General features: G+C 38.6%; 3 protein-coding genes across 11 annotated transcripts; all 3 read right to left on the bottom strand.

Moving 5' to 3' along the window:
• On the bottom strand, positions 1-12280 carry LOC128236730 (uncharacterized). Of its 7 annotated transcripts, none has more exons than XM_052951803.1 (4): positions 4309-4409; positions 1843-2234; positions 1425-1560; positions 1-606 (listed from the first exon to the last, which is right to left on the bottom strand). In XM_052951803.1, the coding sequence occupies exons 2-4, from the start codon at positions 2209-2211 to the stop codon at positions 404-406; spliced, it is 708 nt and encodes a 235-aa protein (XP_052807763.1). In that variant the 5' UTR covers positions 2212-2234; positions 4309-4409; the 3' UTR covers positions 1-403. The 7 variants fall into 7 exon arrangements, with proteins under 7 accessions (XP_052807763.1, XP_052807764.1, XP_052807760.1 ...); XM_052951804.1 differs by lacking the exon at positions 4309-4409 and adding an exon at positions 3972-3998; XM_052951800.1 differs by lacking the exon at positions 4309-4409 and adding an exon at positions 2503-2615.
• LOC128236731 (uncharacterized) lies at positions 8868-10148 on the bottom strand. The gene is made up of 2 exons (XM_052951805.1): positions 9556-10148; positions 8868-8996 (listed from the first exon to the last, which is right to left on the bottom strand). Exons 1-2 carry the CDS (start codon positions 9835-9837, stop codon positions 8943-8945), a joined length of 336 nt encoding a protein of 111 aa, XP_052807765.1. The 5' UTR covers positions 9838-10148; the 3' UTR covers positions 8868-8942.
• Positions 12281-14097: 1817 nt separating the features above from the next.
• LOC128239248 (uncharacterized) lies at positions 14098-17996 on the bottom strand. 3 transcript variants are annotated; one of them, XM_052955805.1, is made up of 2 exons: positions 17841-17996; positions 14098-16018 (listed from the first exon to the last, which is right to left on the bottom strand). In XM_052955805.1, the coding sequence occupies exon 2, from the start codon at positions 15945-15947 to the stop codon at positions 15012-15014; it is 936 nt and encodes a 311-aa protein (XP_052811765.1). In that variant the 5' UTR covers positions 15948-16018; positions 17841-17996; the 3' UTR covers positions 14098-15011. The 3 variants fall into 3 exon arrangements, with proteins under 3 accessions (XP_052811765.1, XP_052811766.1, XP_052811767.1); XM_052955806.1 differs by lacking the exon at positions 17841-17996 and adding an exon at positions 17002-17187; XM_052955807.1 differs by lacking the exon at positions 17841-17996 and adding an exon at positions 17045-17187.
• Between the last annotated feature and the right edge of the window lie 399 nt (positions 17997-18395).

The following is an 18395-nucleotide window of genomic DNA, read 5'->3' as shown; positions in this document are numbered from 1 at the left end:
CAGCATTTTATTCTTAGATTTATCTTCTAAATGTTTTGCTAAGACAGTGTTCTTATTTGTGTTTCTTGTAAATTTTTAGTACAAATTTAATATATATAATATATGTGTTTGCATAAAACGTGCATTCAAAAATCAAAGAAATAATAAAATATAGCAGCAGACCATTTTAAAAGTTTTACTTCTAAAAGGTAATGTCTATCACAGACTCGGGCTTATATAGGCACATATATATGGCACATACGCAATCGTGACAGTCAAAATTTTGAGTTGAGTAAGTCTGAAAGTATTACACTGCACTGGCAATTAAATTAATGAAACCAGACTCATAAACACTTGTAACATGGCTTTGTTTTCACCAATGGCGACACGGACGGAAACAATGAGATGGCGACAGTTGCGGGAGCTACTGGCGGCTCATGGAAATGGCGGCGGGGGCGGCCATGGGTTGCACTTCCTGTGCTTCCTGGACAAGGGCGCAATAACTGCAGAAGATGATGGTGAGCCAATCGGAAACATTCGTGCCCGGGATGCCCTTGAGCTCCCTGATCTTTCCGCGCACCTGGGCCCACAGGATCAGGTTGTATATGGGCACGAAAAACGCCATAGCTGTCAACGAAAGGGATACAGTCCTTAAGTGCATAATAATTCAACATATAAAGAACTCATTCTTAATGACAAAAGGTATATTGTTGCCAACGTTTGTGACAGAACAATGAAAAACATAATAGAAAACAAAAACATATTATGGAATGACTTACTTTAACTTACGACATATAATGAACAACGTAATTTAATCATTAAGAATTTCAACTGTAGCGGGCGTTTTAAAGCTGCACTCGATTTACCGTTTTTACAACTTTTTTAAATTTTTGTCTGGGAAAGAGCAAATTTTTGCGTAATTTCTGCAAACCAACGATAAAAGATTGCTGACAAAAGATCGCAGATTTTCATATTTCCGTTCGAAAATCAATGTTTTATGGCTTAACTCGTTACTAACGGTTTAAGAAAAATGCATAAAACATCAATTTTTGAACTTAAATGTAAAAATCTGCGATCTAATTTTTTGACAGCAGTCTTATATAACTGTTTTTCATGCATTTTCGCAAAAAAAATTGGCTCGTTCCAATACGAAAAATAAAAAAAAGTTGTAAAAACGTTCAGTCTGTGAGACTGCAGCTTTAAGGTCCGCCTACTGCCACTCATCCGATACACACTCCCTGCGTCAGATATTTCGTTGACAATGTGTCAGCCATAAGGTTGTATTCTAAGTCAGTGAGATCACCTAAAGTAATATCTTAATGATTAAGACTGGCTCGTTCGCTACGCTCACTCCGCCCATTTTATAAGCATTTATTTTCTATTTCATGTCATCTAACTATTACATAAAATTTAAGTACGCCCATGTGACTCAAATTTACACGTACTTGCGAGAATGCAGTTGCACTCTCCGGCATGTTCGGCCGTCTGTCCGTAAGTAGCGCAGGGCACGATCAAGGCGGACAGGGCCAGATGGATGTTGTTAAAGCAGCCACATAGGTGGTTAGACCAGCCGCCGTGACCCTGTGGATAAAAAGGAATTCAAGGTGAACTAGAGGAGGCAGATTATTCTTTAATAATTTGGCATATGATGCGTGAGGTTTAATAGTTATTGTTAAGACAGTTGCTGGTATAAGTTACAATAACAGTGAATGTAAGTGTAAGCTCAGACCATTCAGCATTGTTTTGCACGTGTGTATGTTTGTATGCTAAAACGTACAGGGGAGATAAAACGTGATGTAGCGTAGTCTTTCTTTTAAATGCTAGTAAACTATGTCAGTACAATTTCATGCCGTAGTTACTCACGTATGTTCGACCGCGTTCTCTGGCGTTCGCCATATTCTGCTCGCCCGTTGAGGGATGTGCCCCGTGCACAGGTTGCTGGATGTAGACGACCTGTCCTGGAGGCGGTGGGCCGAAATGCTGCCCCTGGTGTCCCGGCCCCGGGCCATATTGTGGTTGTCCATGGCCATATTGTGGTTGACCAGTGCCATATTGTGGTTGTCCATGGCCATACTGTGGTTGTCCATGGCCATACTGTGGTTGTCCCTGGCCATACTGTGGTTGCCCTTGACTATTTTGTGGTTGTACATATTGTACCTGCGGTTGATTCTGACTGTTCTGTGCCTGTTGTTCGTCGTATGGAGGCGGGTTTTCTCCCTGCCCTTTCTCCATGGTTTCTACTTTCTAGAGTTTCCCTATAAATTGAATTTAGAAATTAATTCTACGATCTGTCTACCTCGTGGTTTATCATCTGTTAACTGTTAGATCACTGGCAAATCAGCATACTAGTCCAAACAAGCAAACCAGTATAAACATAAATCATTTATATAAAGCAAAGCGGCGAAGGAAAAGGGGAGACGTCTAATAAACTATTTAATATATACATGTATAAATATAGTCGTATAATCCACCTCCCATCATCGAAGTCCGTAATATCAACACACTTTGCAACATTATACTTGCCCAATGGCGCTTGATGGTTGGGATTTTGAATTATTATCTTTTAACCTTATTTTCTATTAATGTTTGATATCTTAAATGACTTTTGTATCCCGTTTCTTCCTATGAAAGCTGAGTGAGCCAGATCAATATGAGACCGAATCAATATAATCGATTGAGAGTTTTATGTAGCACCTCCATACATTGACGGAATGGTTTGAATGCTTCATTATTTCTTTTCAACCCTCCCAATGCCCATACAATATGTAAACAACTTATACATGTATTTCGAATTTCATTAGAATTTCGTATTAGATTTTGATCAATATATAAAGAAATGTGTGTCAAAATATAGCAAACATATATAGCAGTTGTGTTTCAAAAATCTGCCACAGACATTTGTTTGAATTTTCAAAATATATACAGCAGTCGGTTTTCAAAATCTGTCAGTCATTATTTTCAATTTTCCGAACGTATATAGCAGTCGGCTTTCAAACCCTTTTACATTTTTTTTTTAATTTTCAAAAACATTTTCACGCGACAAACCATGAGTTTAGTTACACAGTGATTTGGTGGGAATGAGCTGAATTTTGACCTTTAAAATTTAGTGACATTTATCCTAAAATAACCTTAAATATATACATATTTTAACCTTAATATATATATATTTCTTCAGATTCATCAAAGGGGTCACTCCTACCAACTATCTAGCATAAATAACTATGAATTACTGCACTTTTACAAAGTCAGAAAATCTCGAATTGACTAAATAGAGTTGGCAGGAGTGACCTCTTTGATGAATCTGAAGAAAAAAATATATATTTTAAGTTATTTTAGGTTAAATGTCACTAAATTTTGTAAAGGTCAAAATCCAGCTCATTCCCACCAAATCACTGTGTTTAGTTACAGCTTACTGTCGCTCACGTAAGCTAGCGTTAGCAAATTGTTTTGTTTTTGTATCCCAGTTGCATCGCAGTGTATACCCGGCTAGCGGGGAGTAAGGTCGAAAAACGTTAGCCATAATAATAAATAATTATGATAATCTCCCCCTCCCCATCCCTGAAACCACTCGTTCATACTCTTTCAAATCGATAAATGTGTGAATGTATATCTGAACAATGTACGTAATACTTAACGAACATGTTCATGTTCTTTTAATGTAATTGAATGGCGTCGTTCCTCTTATATCGCCGGAGCTGTTCTAATTGCAAATTGATTCGGACTATGAAACATGCATATGATGTTATGTCAATAACTTACAAAATGAGTGTATTTTCACCCACATTCTCTGCAAAATTCTTATCTGAACGCGAATGGCCATCCACAGATAACGTTGACACATGTATTGCTTTACTTACCTCAAATAATAATTCAATACAATATACGTTAATATAATAAACTATGTTCCACAAGATATTCAAAACACACGTGAATCGTCAATAGATATATAAAACATGTTACAGATTGAAAACCCTAACTTATTCAATATTTACCATGTTGCTATGGCCCCCACCATTCCCTTGTACTCCCTTGTATTCAAATGTTCAATATTCAAAGTGCGATTATCTAGGACATCAATGAGTATTGTATACAATACACTGATAGAGATCTACTCACTATCGATGTATTTTAATATTTATGGTTTTGCGTTTGAGAAGTTTTATCAAATGATAATAAGATCATTATCCAATAAACGTGAGTTAAGCATAAATCTTGCATGTCCACCTTGCCCTGATAATAGACGGAATACCTCCACAAAATACACACACATATACACATAGTAAAACTATGTATAATTATGATAATATAACAGAACTCACTATACCGTACCGGTCATCTGTGCAGCAAAATCTTCTTAAGATAAATCACGAGAAAGTCAATAATCCATCCAATGATAATTGTCCAATACTCGACCCAATAATAATTGTCTATTCAACGACCAATAATTATTGTTATACTCCACTCAATAATGATACGATAATTTGATAATGTGATAATTATATATAAATTTCTCAACTTATAACTTGTTATAATAAGTGACTGTGATACAACTACGGCAATATTTATTTTAATGCTTGAAGACTAACTTTTATTATACTTGTGCAATTTCGATTACAGCCATATTATTATTTAAATATTTTTTTATGCATTGGATCCTTATGCCATGCCGCCAAAACAAAGGACCACAATGGAAATAAGTTTTTCTCTTTTTTGTGTCATCCTGGGTTCGGTGTGCCTGTCATAGCTATTGATAATATCATGTATGTATTATGTTATTTACTACACATGCCGTATATTCTAAATGTACAAAAATGTGCATTCCTTGCTGTCTGTCTGTCTGTCCGTCCGTCCGTCCGTCCGTCCGTCCGTCCGTCCGTCTGTCTAACGATTGTCCAATACTTCACGCAATAATGGTTGTCTAATACTCCTGACCAACAGATAACGATTGTCTAATACTTCACGCAATAACGGTTGTCTAATACTCTAACCGATAACGATTGTCTAATACTTCACGCAATAACGGTTGTCTAATACTCCAACCGATAACGATTGTCCAATACTTCACGCAATAATGGTTGTCTAATACTCCTGACCAACAGATAACGATTGTCTAATACTTCACGCAATAACGGTTGTCTAATACTCCAACCGATAACGATTGTCTAATACTTCACGCAATAACGGTTGTCTAATACTCCAACCGATAACGATTGTCCAATACTTCACGCAATAATGGTTGTCTAATACTCCTGACCAACAGATAACGATTGTCTAATACTTCACGCAATAACGGTTGTCTAATACTCCAACCGATAACGATTGTCTAATACTTCACGCAATAATGGTTGTCTAATACTCCTGACCAACAGATAACGATTGTCTAATACTTCACGCAATAACGGTTGTCTAATACTCTAACCGATAACGATTGTCTAATACTTCACGCAATAATGGTTGTCTAATACTCCAACCGATAACGATTGTCCAATACTTCACGCAATAATGGTTGTCTAATACTCCTAACCAACAGATAACGATTGTCTAATACTTCACGCAATAACGGTTGTCTAATACTCCAACCGATAACGATTGTCTAATACTTCACGCAATAACGGTTGTCTAATACTCCAACCGATAACGATTGTCCAATACTTCACGCAATAATGGTTGTCTAATACTCCTGACCAACAGATAACGATTGTCTAATACTTCACGCAATAACGGTTGTCTAATACTCCAACCGATAACGATTGTCTAATACTTCACGCAATAACGGTTGTCTAATACTCCAACCGATAACGATTGTCACAATACTTCACGCAATAACGGTTGTCTAATACTCCAACCGATAACGATTGTCCAATACTTCACGCAATAATGGTTGTCTAATACTCCAACCGATAACGATTGTCCAATACTTCACGCAATAACGGTTGTCTAATACTCCAACCGATAACGATTGTCCAATACTTCACGCAATAACGGTTGTCTAATACTCCAACCGATAACGATTGTCCAATACTTCACTCAATAACGGTTGTCTAATACTCCAACCGATAACGATTGTCTAATACTTCACGCAATAACGGTTGTCTAATACTCCAACCGATAACGATTGTCTAATACTTCACGCAATAACGGTTGTCTAATACTCCAACCGATAACGATTGTACAATACTTCACGCAATAACGGTTGTCTAATACTCCAACCGATAACGATTGTCTAATACTTCACGCAATAACGGTTGTCTAATACTCCAACCGATAACGATTGTCTAATACTTCACGCAATAACGGTTGTCTAATACTCCAACCGATAACGATTGTCCAATACTGCACGCAATAACGGTTGTCTAATACTTCACGCAATAACGATTGTCCAATACTTCACGCAATAACGATTGTCCAATACTTCACGCAATAATTATTGTCCAATACTTAACCAAATAATGTCCCTGCTTCTTCAAAGGAGTAAAACAAACATTCTGCTAATCTATCGCTGACATTTAATATATCCGATCCTCAATTTTGTGAACTTTGGATCCCCATATTACATTAATAAGGAGTCTTCATAAAGGGTTTTAACTGCAAAAAATAAACAGAAAATAGTATAACTTAAAAGTTTTTTGAGGCCTTGGAAAATTGCGAAATATCTCGATTCACTCCCAATTTAAGTTGAAAAAAGGAGCAAAAACGCAAATTACAATAAAGTGTGTGTATTTTTTTAAATTTAATTTACATGTTAGAAAACAGCAAGAAATACCCTTTCAAATGATACGACAAGTACATAGTACATAGTACATGGGGTCATATGGCATAACATTTAACATTAAGGTCAATGGGGCTTGCAGAGAACTCGCTTATTTGTGGGCCGGATTACTTAAATAAATTTGCAACTTTGTGTGCAAAACAATAAAGGCCTAAAATATGTACAATCCTTTTTGGTAACTTTGGGATACATAATCAAACATGAGGGTTAGAAATAGTATCAATTCTAGGAGCATGAATAAACCAAAATATAATTGAAATGAAACATAAATCCGGCGGTAGCAGGATGTCATCGATCTGTTGTACAGTTGTTTCTTGCTGCCACAGAAACATGTGAACTTGACGGATTGTAAGCGAAATATTAGTAAAAAGCATACTTACAGAACAAAAGTTGTCTACATTTGAATTTTATGTTTACTATTTACTTTTACGTTCAGCTGTTTCAAGATGTCGACAGTTTTTCGTATCGAGTATATTAGAGTAATAATACGAAGTGATCAAGTGGCCTAGTTTAAGGGCAAAAACGGTTTTGAAGGTCAAAAATTCAAATATTTCAAAAAATCATATTAAAGTTTAGAGCAACATTATTTTACGAGAGTAAACCAAACATCCTTTGTAACATGCCCTGGTGTACTAAGATTGCGAGCAAATCTAACGAAAAAAGATTTTATCAGATGAATGCTCAAAAACATTCGTTATCAATCAGATTATATTAAACTGCGTCAATACTTTATTGACGGAATATAATCCATTTATATGTCACATGAATTGTTCTAAAACGCTAATTTGTAAAAAAATAAATACATTTTTTTCTGTTTTCACTGTGTAACATGAAAGACACTTGTACCATGCAAGAGTCACTTGAAAACCTTCGTCTCCAACCACCACATGATCAGACTCCGTGTCCCTCACATTCTGACATTATTTTACAAAATATGGACGGCCAGCATCACAAACCGACTCTTTTCAACTGCCAGTCTATCAAATGTATTTAATTCAGTATCTGCGCATGCGCGGGTCTGACGGCTCCCGCGGAAGTACTTCCTGAGCTTCCTGCATCAATGCACAAAATGGACAGAGGAGGATTCTGAGACAGTCCCCCCGCACGTCTCCCGGAATTCCCTTGGATTCACGCACCTTCCCCCGGACACGTGACCATAGCACCACGTTGAACACCGGCACCATGAACGCCAGGGCTGAAATATATCAACGAACGTGAAGCATATTTAAAACCGAATCCGGGAGAGAAATGAAGAATGTTTAAGAGAATCGTTGGAGTCTATTAAAAGCTAAATCGGTTGGTTTTGATCAGGGCAGTGATTGCGAACAGACTCAAGACTCAAAATTGTAATGCTTCATTTCATTGGATCTTTCCTTCTAGCAAAGCATTGATTGTGAACTTTGCTGAATTTAATATTTTACCTTGAATGTTTTTCTAATATTAACATATATTTTTGTAACAGAAATGGAATAAGGATAATTTTTATTCCTTCATAAAATGCTTTTCTGCGTCTGAGTCTGAATTCAGGCTTGAGACTGTTCGTAATCATGGCCCCTGGTGTGTTAAGATGTGTTCATATCGTAACCATGGCCCCTGGTGTGTTAAGATGTGTTCATATCGTAACCATGGCCCCTGGTGTGTTAAGATGTGTTCATATCGTAACCATGGCCTCTGGTGTGTTAAGATCTGTTCATATCGTAACCATGGCCCCTGGTGTGTTAAGATGTGTTCATATCGTAATCATGGCCTCTGGTGTGTTAAGATGTGTTCATATCGTAACCATGGCCCCTGGTGTGTTAAGATGTGTTCATATCGTAACCATGGCCCCTGGTGTGTTAAGATGTGTTCATATCGTAATCATGGCCCCTGGTGTGTTAAGATGTGTTCATATCGTTATGTTGAGCTAGAAATAAGAGTTCGAGATTTTATTACCAAATAACGGAAGAAAGGTTCCTTTCAATGTTAACTTTCCCAACTGATCCTTCAGTGAAAAGGACCATTCAGGTGGTATTCAATAAACAAACTAAAATAGTCTGCAATACTAATTATACTTCCCACGAACTGGAATTAAACTGTACAAGTGATTGCAATTTTTCAAAGATAGATTGCTTACATCCGAGAATACAGTCACATTCGCCGACAGTCTCTGCGGTGCGTCCGAAGGTGACGCATGGAAGTATGCACGTGGACGTTGCTAGGTGGGTATCGTTGAAACAGCAGCCAAACTGTTGGACCAACCGTCATAGCGCTGGAACGTCATGTAAAAATTTAGTAAGTCAAAATTATGTCGGTATTGTTTAATTTTACAATATGTAGATGATATTTTCGAATCATAAACCTGACTTGCTTACAAAATAGTAAACAAATAGTATACACAGTTCAAAACACCAATGTATGCCTTTATTTATGACGTAATGCAGACTGATGGTATCGTGACGTCAACAGGGAATCTGGGTAAACCGCCATAGGGCGTATGAACGGAAGCAACACAAAAACAAGAAGACTGTAATGGTGGGTATCTACCCCATCCCCTACCCGTCTCTTATCATTATTGCTCCCTACCCGTCTCTTATCATTATTGCTCCCTACCCGTCTCTTATCATTATTGCTCCCTACCCGTCTCTTATCATTATTGCTCCCTACCCGTCTCTTATCATTATTGCTCCCTACCCGTCTCTTATCATTATTGCTCCCTACCCGTCTCTTATCATTATTGCTTACCATCTTCGATAAATACAAATGCATGTTCCATTGTCATAGTAGGAAAACTATAATAGTTTGCAACTACACAGTTTGTACACACTTACGTTTAGAGCGACTCCGTAGCTGGGTGGCTGGACCGCTCCGTTTCCGTTAGGAGTGTTTCCAATTTGAGCGATGTTGTGGAACTGTCCCTGCCCCTCGGGGGATGATGCCACTGCTGTGTACGGTGGTGGAGCGTCCTCGTATGGGGCGTCCGGGCCGCATGGAGGCGCGTGGCCGTTGACGCCATTATAGGGCGGGTAAGTCACATGATCATTGTTTATAGCACAGTTTTGAGCCCCGTTTTGTGTTATACTTTCATAGTTATTGTTTTGGCGTGGATCCATTTTCAGTTTTAAAACACACTGTCACTTTTGCAGCAATAGTTGAGGAAAAATAACACTCTCTGAAGTTTGACTGTTTTCTCTCTATATCGTTTACGACTTATTATGTCCATATTTCATAAAATTCCTTATTAGCCATTGCTAATGACTAACTGTCATCCATTTTTGCGCAATAACATACCCGGTCAACCGATACAGTGTACATATTTGTTATTCTATTAATAGGAGATCAATATGGCTTCCAATAAGTCTATTGATCTGATCAGAGGTGCTATTAGATAATACATGTATATACCCGCTTTGTTGTTCACAATTCTGTCGCTCTAAGGGGATCAAACCAATACAAATCAGTCCCGTTGTAGCGGGTGCTTACTTCCCCTGTTTTTGTCATCATCAAAGCACCAGTGGTGCTGTAAGACTAGAGCGGTGGCAATTATAATTATTATAATAATAACATTGAGATTTATTTTTTAATATCTTAATAGCAAAATCCTGTTCAAATGAGTCTCCCGGAACGTCAGCACATGGAACCACCCCATGCGTATGGGGAAAGTTCAACAATGCCGAACCCGTCCCATGCGTATGCGGAATGCCAACAATGCCGAACCCACCCCATGTGTAGGCAGAACGTCAACAATGCCGAACCCACCCCATGTGTAGGCAGAACGTCAACAATGCCGAACCCACCCCATGTGTATGGGGAACGTCAACAATGCGAACCCGCCCATGTGTAGGCAGAACGTCATCAATGCCGAACCCACCCCATGTGTAGGCATAACGTCAACAATGCCGAACCCACCCCATGTGTATGGGGAACGTCAACAATGCGAACCCGCCCCATGTGTATGGGGAACGTCAACAATGCCGAACCCGCCCATGTGTAGGCAGAACGTCAACAATGCGAACCCGCCCCATGCGTATGGGGAACGTCAACAATGTCGAACCCGCCCCATGCGTATGGCGAACGTCAACAATGTCGAACCCACCCCATGTGTCGGCGCGACACCAACAATGTCGAACCCACCCCATGTGTAGGCGCGACGCCAACAATGTCGAACACACCCCATTTGTAGGCGCGACACCAACAATGTCGAACCCACCCCATGTGTCGGCGCGACGCCAACAATGTCGAACCCACCCATGTGTAGGCGCGACGCCAACAATGTCGAACACACCCCATGTGTAGGCGCGACGCCAACAATGTCGAACACACCCCATGTGTAGGCGCGACGCCAACAATGTCGAACCCACCCCATGTGTCGGCGTTCCCATGGGAAACGTCAACAACGCCGAATCCGCCCCATGCGTATGCGGAATGCCAACAGTGCCGAACCCGCCGCATGTGTCGGCGCGATGCCAACAATGTCGAACCCACCCCATGTGTCGGCGCGACGCCAACAATGTAGAGCCTATCCCATGTGTAGGCGCGACGCCAACAACGTCGAATCCACCACATGTGTCGGCGCCACGCCAACAATGTAAAATCCACCGCATGTGTCGGCGCGACGCCAACAATGTCGAACCCACCCCATGTGTAGGCGCGACGCCAACAATGTAGAGCCCATCTCATGTGTAGGCGCGACGCCAACAACGTCGAATCCACCCCATGTGTCGGCGCGACGCCAACAACGTCGAATCCACCGCATGTGTCGGCGCGACGCCAACAATGTCGAACCTACCAACATGTGTAGGCGGAACGCCAACACATGAAACCCATGGAAGTTTTAGGCCCGGTTGAATTAGCATTTTTAACTCAATTGACTCAAACGATCAAAACTAAAGAAAAGCATATGATTTGTGTACAGGTGAACAAATATTAGCATTCACAATCGTAAAAAAATGTGTTAAAAGGGATTTATCCACAAATTTTCTTGTTAAAAAGCGCCAAAATATCGCTTATATGTTTTATTTGCACACAAATTGATAATGTTGATCATTATTTGTACAATGAGTAAAATGCATTAAAATGATTTAGAATTAAAAAAAAAATTTCTTTGCATCAACCTATACTGTGCGCCTTTTAAAAAAAATATGTGTGTATAATTCAGTATATGATAATGAACTGTACTATAAATGTGACCACGACATTATCGGGACATGCCGTCTCATCAATTTTAACAACCAGGGTAATTATTTTGATACAGAACTTCGACGAGTAGGAACAATTAAAAAATGTACAACATTTTATGTCATACTTTTTTTCTGATCTTTAAGCAGATATTTATGTGAAAAGAATTTAACCTTGTGGTGGTTATCATATTTCCCTTTTGTACAATACAAAACAGGTAAATAACTTACTTATCGTTGTTGTTCTGGCATTCTCCGGAATATCTTCCTTTATTATTTGGTTAAAATGTATTCGATAAAGATAATACGCCTTTGTTGTTCTCAGTCACTCAAAAATCCCACTTAATATGCGCACAATATCTTAATGTGTAGAAGTAATTCGTATAGTGAATTTGAAGTCTATTGTCTCTTAAACAATAGTAACTTTGAGGTTAACAATGATTACTTTTGTTTTTGTTTTTGTATTGATTAAAGCGTCATCAACGGTTTAGTTTCATTTATTTCGATTAAGTTACCAAACCATTTTTGTTTGCCTTGCTACTGTTTGTGCATTTCAATTAAAAATTCACACAACACCACCAATTACGACAACAACAACAACAACAACAACAACAATAATAATAATAATAATAATAATAATAATAATAATAATAATAATAATAATAATAATATAATAATAATATAATACTAGCATTAGCAGCATAAATTCATCTATATCACACTGTCCGTCAAAGGATACAAATTCTTCATCAGCTTGAACCTCCAACCCACTTATTGTAACGCGATATTCAGGGATGTTTTTAAAAAGTTCTCGGGTTTCAAGAGGTTCGATAAATCTCAATATTATCTGGTACGCAGACTCTCAAAATAGTTCCGTATTATTTGTAACGCAGGATTTGGCTCGACATTAAATTAGTACTTGGTACGCAAGAGAGTGTTGGGCGGGGGGGGGGGGGGGTACAACCTCATCATTATCATTAGGGGTCGTAGGCTTAAATAACTGCTTTAAACTTAGGCCCCGCCTTCTGCTTCCATAATTTTCCGTGGGTCATAAAGCCGTCAGTAACACAAAACTCACAGGAAGAGGTTCACCACCTGATAATCCCAAAATGTTTGCCTAAATTACAGTAGGTGCATTCAACAAGTCAATGAGAATTGGCTTCACTAACATACCTTACATCAGGTCAAAATAAAAAAGTTATGTAAGAAGGGGGCCTACATCCCCGGTGTTTCTGCCTATCAAACGTGACCTCAACATTGTGACCACAAGCACTGCCAACAAGTTACATTTTGAATACTTCTTGTCGTCTCGAGATGTCAACTTACTATTTTATTGTAAATAGGGCATAACTCTGGTGTTACTCGGACGATTATCCCACCGACCGAATTTGATCGGAACATTATGCCTACGATCACTGTGACCAAGTTACTTCGCGAATGGATGAATAATTCTGCATAGTGTTTATCTGATGACGCCAACACCGTCATCGACGCCAACAGGAATCCCTAGATGTATGACCATTTTGGGCAGAATGTACCTTTTTAGACCGCATTTTTTGTGTGAAGTTTGTGCGTGATATAAATAAGTCAATTTCTTCATTTCTTAGACTAGTATTTCTTCTCGTCAATGAAGACAATTTGCCAGAAAGCACATTTTTCACAATAAATATAAACTTTCCCATCGACTTTCATTGCCTTGCTTGGGATGCTGATGTTGAGTGCGACACACCGCGTGCTCTGGTGGATCGAGGGCTGATGCACGCCATGCCTCCACCCCCTCCAACCACCATCCCAACCCCGTCCTCTGTCAAGTGAATTTTAATGCACCCGGTGCAACAATTACGGTCAATCAAATTGAAAAGAAATAGTATACCAGTGTGTAAAAGTCAGGCGATTGGAAACATGGCAACCGGCAGACTGACAAACTTACAGGACAGGCTTCCGAAAGTTTTAAATGCAGAAGACATTTAGAACATTTTTGGTGAAAAACTGCGTTTGGATATTCGATCTCCCCCACCCTACCCTCTGTTTGAGCGTACATTTTTATAATGAATCGATTTGTTTAATTCGTGATCACACCTTTTACAAATTTGTGATAAAATGTGATTCGTGAATTTCGTGGTCCAACATACCTTGAATGGTACGTGTAAATTAACAATACAAAAAAGAGAGATCATTCAGTTTTTATATTCATAGTTTATAACATGAACGTTATAAGTATCACAGCAGTGCTTCAAAATCAAATAATCATACTTAATACAAATGAGAGTGAGTGTACACAGTTAAAACGGTGATAAACATTCACGCAACCATACAACAAGAATTACCCTGGTGTACATTCATGAAACCATACAACAAGAATTACCCTGGTGTACATTCACCAAACCATACAACAAGAATTACCCTGGTGTACATTCACCAAACCATACAACAAGAATTACCCTGGTGTACATTCACCAAACCATACAACAAGAATTACCCTGGTGTACATTCACCAAACCATACAACAAGAATTACCCTGGTGTACATTCACCAAACCATACAGCAAGAACTACCCTGGTGTACATTCACCAAACCATACAACAAGAATTACCCTGGTGTACATTCACCAAACCATACAACAAGAATTACCCTGGTGTACATTCACCAAACCATACAACAAGAATTACCCTGGTGTACATTCACCAAACCATACAACAAGAACTACCCTGGTGTACATTCACCAAACCATACAACAAGAATTACCCTGGTGTACATTCACCAAACCATACAACAAGAATTACCCTGGTGTACATTCACCAAACCATACAACAAGAATTACCCTGGTGTACATTCATGAAACCATACAACAAGAATTACACCGGTGTACAAACACGAAACCATACAACAAGAATTACCCTGGTGTCAATCAAACATTGTGTAAAATCAAATGATATGAGAGCATGGTCAGAGTATGACCTTTATTGAATAACGTGAAAACACGTACATCAAATGTTTTTGAAAGACTGTTGAACGTTTGAGGAATTCTATCGCTGTCGCCAGTGTATTTCTATTGCATACCAAATGTGGTTTTGCATTTTACCACATTAATATTCTATCCTGGACGCATATCACAATATAGTGCAGACTGAGGACTGTGATCCAAGAGGCTGATCCCTGGTCCCTTGCCCGGGTCTCACGGCCACGCTGTCAGCGTTCTTAAGAAGACGCAGGACGTGGCGGTGGCCGTACTTGATGGCGGCGCCATACAACGTCATCGGGCAGTATGGCTCAAAATAGTTCTCCCGGTGTGAGTGGTCCATGGTCTCCATGTCAACGGAATAGTGAAGCATGTGCTCCATTCTCTCCCCGTCACCTGCTATAGTCGCGTGGGCAAATTCTATGGATACTTCATTGTCATTCAACTGTCTCACTATTTTTTCTTGTGCACCTTTTTCTTTAGCGAACTCAATGAGCGTTTTCCCGTCCCTCTGCACGTTTATCCTGCTCCACGACTTGACGAGCACGTTCACCTTGAACGCCTTGTTCTCCTCCACCGGATCCCAGTAGCCTGGCGCGAACTTCCGGTACGCAGCCTTGAACTCATACTCCAATGGGCCGCTACAGGCGGTGATTAGCTCAAGGTCAGGTTCAAGGTCACATGTGGCACCGCATTTGATGAGCGACACCATGAGTTCTAATAAATGCATTTTGATTGCAAGCTGTAGTGGTGAAACACCATCATTGTTTTTGACATCGAACTTCACATCCGCGTTTGAAAGCTGATACACAATAGGTACATATTGAGTTTCGGAAATTGGACTAGCTTCGACCATAATCACGTGCAAAAGCGTATTTCCGGTTTTGCTGCACGTGACGTTAATGTTCTCCCCACGTTTAATGTAACGTAACGTCCGGTACGGGTCCTTCTCACAGATGGCCTGACAGAGTGGGCTGCGACAGAACTCAGGTGCCAGCCCCAGGGAATCACTTGGGAAGGTGCGGATGATGAACTGGGTGCCCTCCGTCCGTGGCTGCATGGACGCGGGCACCGTTAGCACCTCCATCACCGCCCGCCGCCCGCAGACTCAGACAAGCTCATACACTCCACAATATCAGGCGTGTCCTTGTGGTTTGCCTGAAACAAACAAAATGTATATAAGCGACCAACTTCAGGCATGTTTTTATCTGAATAATTTGTTTAAAATGCCTTTACCTTCAAAATTGCCACGGTGTGAGTATGTGTTTTTAGTTCAGGTGTTTTAAATCACCATGAGATAAACTCCTCATAACCATTAGTTCGTATCATCGTGCCAGGGAAACCTGGTATTATTGCCCCTTCAGTTTAGGCATCGGAATTATCATTAAACTAGAATATCCACAAAACAATAATTCGAAATTTCAAAATTTATTAAAACCAATACTTATTTGTTTGAAGAACTATGCGGTCTTAAAAATGATTTGAATGCTTCAATCTTCGAATAGCCCATATGTATATCACAGTGTAAGAGGGTTACGTGTTGTCCACCATAAGTAATCATTTTCAAGATATATTCCATTAATAAGCGTGCCATGATAAAAACAATGACCGAGAACCGAAATTTCACATGCAATATGTTTACAACAACAACCCGCTTCTTAGATCTTTCGGATTTAAAGGGGACACGATATAGGTTAATGGCATTTTTAATGAAGTACATGTAGTATGTTTGTGTAGTTTAATGATTAAAACAAAAACAATGTAATATATAAAGATTTATATATTAGCGATATTAGGATTTTGCGGCTACCATGGGCTACGTAGCTATTAATTGTTGATTTTTAATAAAGGTTACTATTTTTTATCTGTACGCAAATCATACTTGTTTTCGTTTTGATCGTAAAAGTAAAATGAGTTACAAAGAGTAATGCATTAAAATGAAATAAAATTGTATATATGTAAATATGCATTTATGTTAATTCTTGCTTCCATAACTTTATTGCAGATATTCATTTGTTTAATGTGTTCAACACGTCCTAAAAGGTAATGTGTAACGTGTTCGCTGAAGTTCTTTAGCTATACATGTAGTTATGTTACTTTAATACCAATAAATCTTGTTTTTAACATGATGAAATAATTACCATGATGTTCACAAACAGTATATAACTCGCATTTAACACTTACTCTTATCAATAAAGCAACAACCTCCATTTAACTCCAATTTTGCGTAGTAATTGATAACTTCCAAACCTGTTTACTCAAACAATTATATGGGTATCGGGTTAAGATAAATTGAACCTATATCTTCATTCCGCTATTGATTTGCAATTTTCTCAACAACCCCTTCTACTGAGATAAAACGAAAGATTGATGAATATTTGATAAAATGATTACAACCAGGGAATCTTTTGAGATTTGCTGGCTCACTCCGTGGTTATATACGAGTACATGTATATACATCTATATGGTCTATAGATAAATAGGTATATACAGTTCATGTGGTCCTGTCGACTTGTTCTATGTCGACGTGTGAGTTGAAACCACGTGTCCCGATAAAAACGTCGACTTATCTAGTTAATAACGTCGACTTATCTAGTTAATAACGTCGACTTATCTAGTGAACAAGTGGAAATAGTGATTGCCATATGTCAAGCCGACATTAAACTAGTCGACATGACTTCATGATCACCTCCTTTGTATAAACCATACAACCCTTCCGATCTACTCAGACACATTATTATTTTATTTATTTGCACATGGCGCATTCATTTTTGCATCTCAGTAAACAGAATAAATATGTTTTATTGCATTGAATATAATAACATTGATATGCTCGCATTTGAATAAGTATTATTAATATTCTAATGTTAAACATGTAGACCAGAGTTTCATTCCAACACACATTACCCATTTGTATGTACAATTTGCTGGAACATTTTGACTAAAATTTCAAGCTACGACAGTGGAAAATGATACGTACCTTTATGCACACTTATAGTCATGTTTCAAATATCCAGTCACACTTAAATATGCTTTGCTTTAAATAAGGTTATTTTGAAGTCCCAGTAAGAAAAAAACAGTATTTATTTATAAGCCACAATGTCAACCTGGGATTAAAATGTTTTAACCAAAATATCAATATCGGATCTAGCATATTAAGAGTTTCCCGATGTGTATTATACCTATAGCTGGTATACACTATACAACACTGCCAAATTCCTATACAAGGTTTCAAACAGCCCATACTTTGAATAGGTCATTTACATTTTGTTTAAACACGCATCGAACCAATTTGAACATTGAACAAACCCCAATAGAGTCCATGCTATTGGGTCTGTGTTTAAGAAGACGCCACAATCCGCTCCTACGAACTGCAAATCAATTATTTACAAAAAGTGAATGAAATTTAAAATAAACCGAGCTATATAATTGATTTCTTTGAAAGCTTACACTCGCATTGATAGTTATAGGTCTTTCAGAAAGATAAAACAATAAAAACAGTATGAATCCTTCTTGAAAGCATTTATTGTGAAAG

Source organism: Mya arenaria, chromosome 6 (assembly GCF_026914265.1).
Source record: "Mya arenaria isolate MELC-2E11 chromosome 6, ASM2691426v1".
Classification (NCBI taxonomy): domain Eukaryota; kingdom Metazoa; phylum Mollusca; class Bivalvia; order Myida; family Myidae; genus Mya; species Mya arenaria.
The sequence above is the reverse complement of the archived record's forward strand: the minus strand, read 5'-3'. Positions and strand labels throughout refer to the sequence as shown.